Source organism: Austrofundulus limnaeus, unplaced genomic scaffold (assembly GCF_001266775.1).
Source record: "Austrofundulus limnaeus strain Quisiro unplaced genomic scaffold, Austrofundulus_limnaeus-1.0 Scaffold689, whole genome shotgun sequence".
In the NCBI taxonomy this organism is placed as follows: Eukaryota; Metazoa; Chordata; class Actinopteri; order Cyprinodontiformes; family Rivulidae; genus Austrofundulus; species Austrofundulus limnaeus.
In genome coordinates this window covers 101,882-103,605 of record NW_013953091.1, presented here as the reverse complement: position 1 = coordinate 103,605, position 1,724 = coordinate 101,882, and the positions used below count along the sequence as shown (strand labels likewise).

General features: G+C 37.4%; 1 protein-coding gene across 2 annotated transcripts in view; it reads right to left on the bottom strand.

Moving 5' to 3' along the window:
* Window positions 1-1,724, bottom strand: part of abcf1 (ATP-binding cassette, sub-family F (GCN20), member 1) — a 54,698-nt gene that overhangs the window by 1,609 nt on the left and 51,365 nt on the right. For both annotated transcript variants that reach the window (XM_014027836.1, XM_014027837.1), the window contains exons 23-25: window positions 640-808; window positions 505-569; window positions 352-424 (exon numbers count right to left, since the gene is read on the bottom strand). In XM_014027836.1, the coding sequence (XP_013883290.1) occupies window positions 352-424; window positions 505-569; window positions 640-808 (307 nt within the window). The remainder of the gene's footprint in view (window positions 1-351; window positions 425-504; window positions 570-639; window positions 809-1,724) is intronic.

The window sequence follows — 1,724 nt, the reverse complement described above, 5'->3', positions numbered from 1 at the left end:
GTGTCACAGCTCTACGTGAAAAATTCACGGAACAAACAGCCAAGGAATAGTGAAAAAGGCTAAATTCTGGAACCATAAACACAAACGTCTTTCCTTTGTTTTTATGGCTTTAATCCACTTTGGAGTGATTTTTTTCCACTTGTCTGGACCTGTACGTCTCCTGTGTTAATGTTGGTACATGTAATATACTAATTCTGTACTGTGGAGATCATTAAGAGTCGTCGGGTGAAAAAATCTTTTGCTAACACTGTGTTGACCGTGAACCGAAGTGTTGGGAGTGGCATCAAGTGCTGGACCGGATGTCCGTGGCATATAGGCTATTTACAAAAGACCTGAGACTGAAAACCTCACCTCCTTTGTAATCATTGATGGCCTCAGATAAGGCATCTATGGATTCAATGTCCAAATTGTTCGTAGGTTCATCCTAAAAAGATGACAACATCAGTATTTTTAAATATTAATCTTGCAACATGAAGTAGGAATGAGGAGCAAAGCTGTTCTTACCAAGATGAGGACATCTGGCTGATGGCAGGACAACTCTGCAAATACCACTCTGGCCTTCTGACCACCTGGCAGAAATAAAACTTTAATTAATAATCTCATTTAAGATGAGTTAAATGTTGATGTTCACATCCGTACCAGAGAGTTTGGAAATCTGAATGGTGTGTGCATGGCTCTCGAGGCCAAAACGTCCCAGACACTTCCTGCTGTCCTGGTAGGGCAGGTTGAAGTTCCTCATCAGGTACTCTGTGGCCGTTTCCTCCATGTTCAACTGGTCAGCGTACTGCTGGTTGAAGAACCCCACTTTCTGTAACAAGACCAAACACTCAAGCCTTCTGTTCATCCAAACACTGGGTCAAACTCAATCAGAATGGATTATTTACAGCTAAGATTACACAAATGGAAACTTGTGGTTTTGTTTTGACTGAAACTTGGTCTTGTAATCTGGTATCTGGTAAAAACAAGATGTCCTGATCCATAAAACCCTATAAATTAGAGGGTAGACTTTGTACATGTACAATCCCAATGAAGTTGGGATGTTGCGTACAACACAAACACAGAATAAGTTGATTTGAAAATCCTTTTCAACCTACAGTATATTCAATTGAAAAAACTACTAAGACAAGATATTAAATATTCAAATAGATAAACTTCATTGTATTTTTGCTAATATTCACTCACTTTGAATTTGATGCTGCAACAGGTTCCAACACTCTGGGACAGGGTCATGTTTACCACTGTTGCATCCCCTTTCCTTTAAGAAGGGCACTAATAGTTGAAGCTTTAGTTTCAAATCTGATCAGGGCCCGACACCATCGACTACACTAGTGTGTGATGCAACAGTCAGAGCCTACAACTAGGGCTGTGTATTGGCAAGAATTTGGCGATACGATACATATCATGACAGAGGGGTCACGATACGATATATCCTGATATATTGTATATTGTATTTACTATAAGCAAGCCGATATATTGCGATTTTTTTGTCCAAAAAAATCTATTAAATAAAAACCTCTTACAGAGAAAAAAAATATGAAAAACCAAAATTCATTGTCTCAGAAAATTCTAATATTACAGAGACATGCTTTTGATACATTTAGCTGTGTTCTGCTTTGTTTGTATTTTATTTTATTTGTTTCATATTTCTTATTTCATCCATGTTTCAATTATTAGACTAAATTTGACAATAGTTTGAAAAAATATATTTTGCAGCTTTTAGTTTT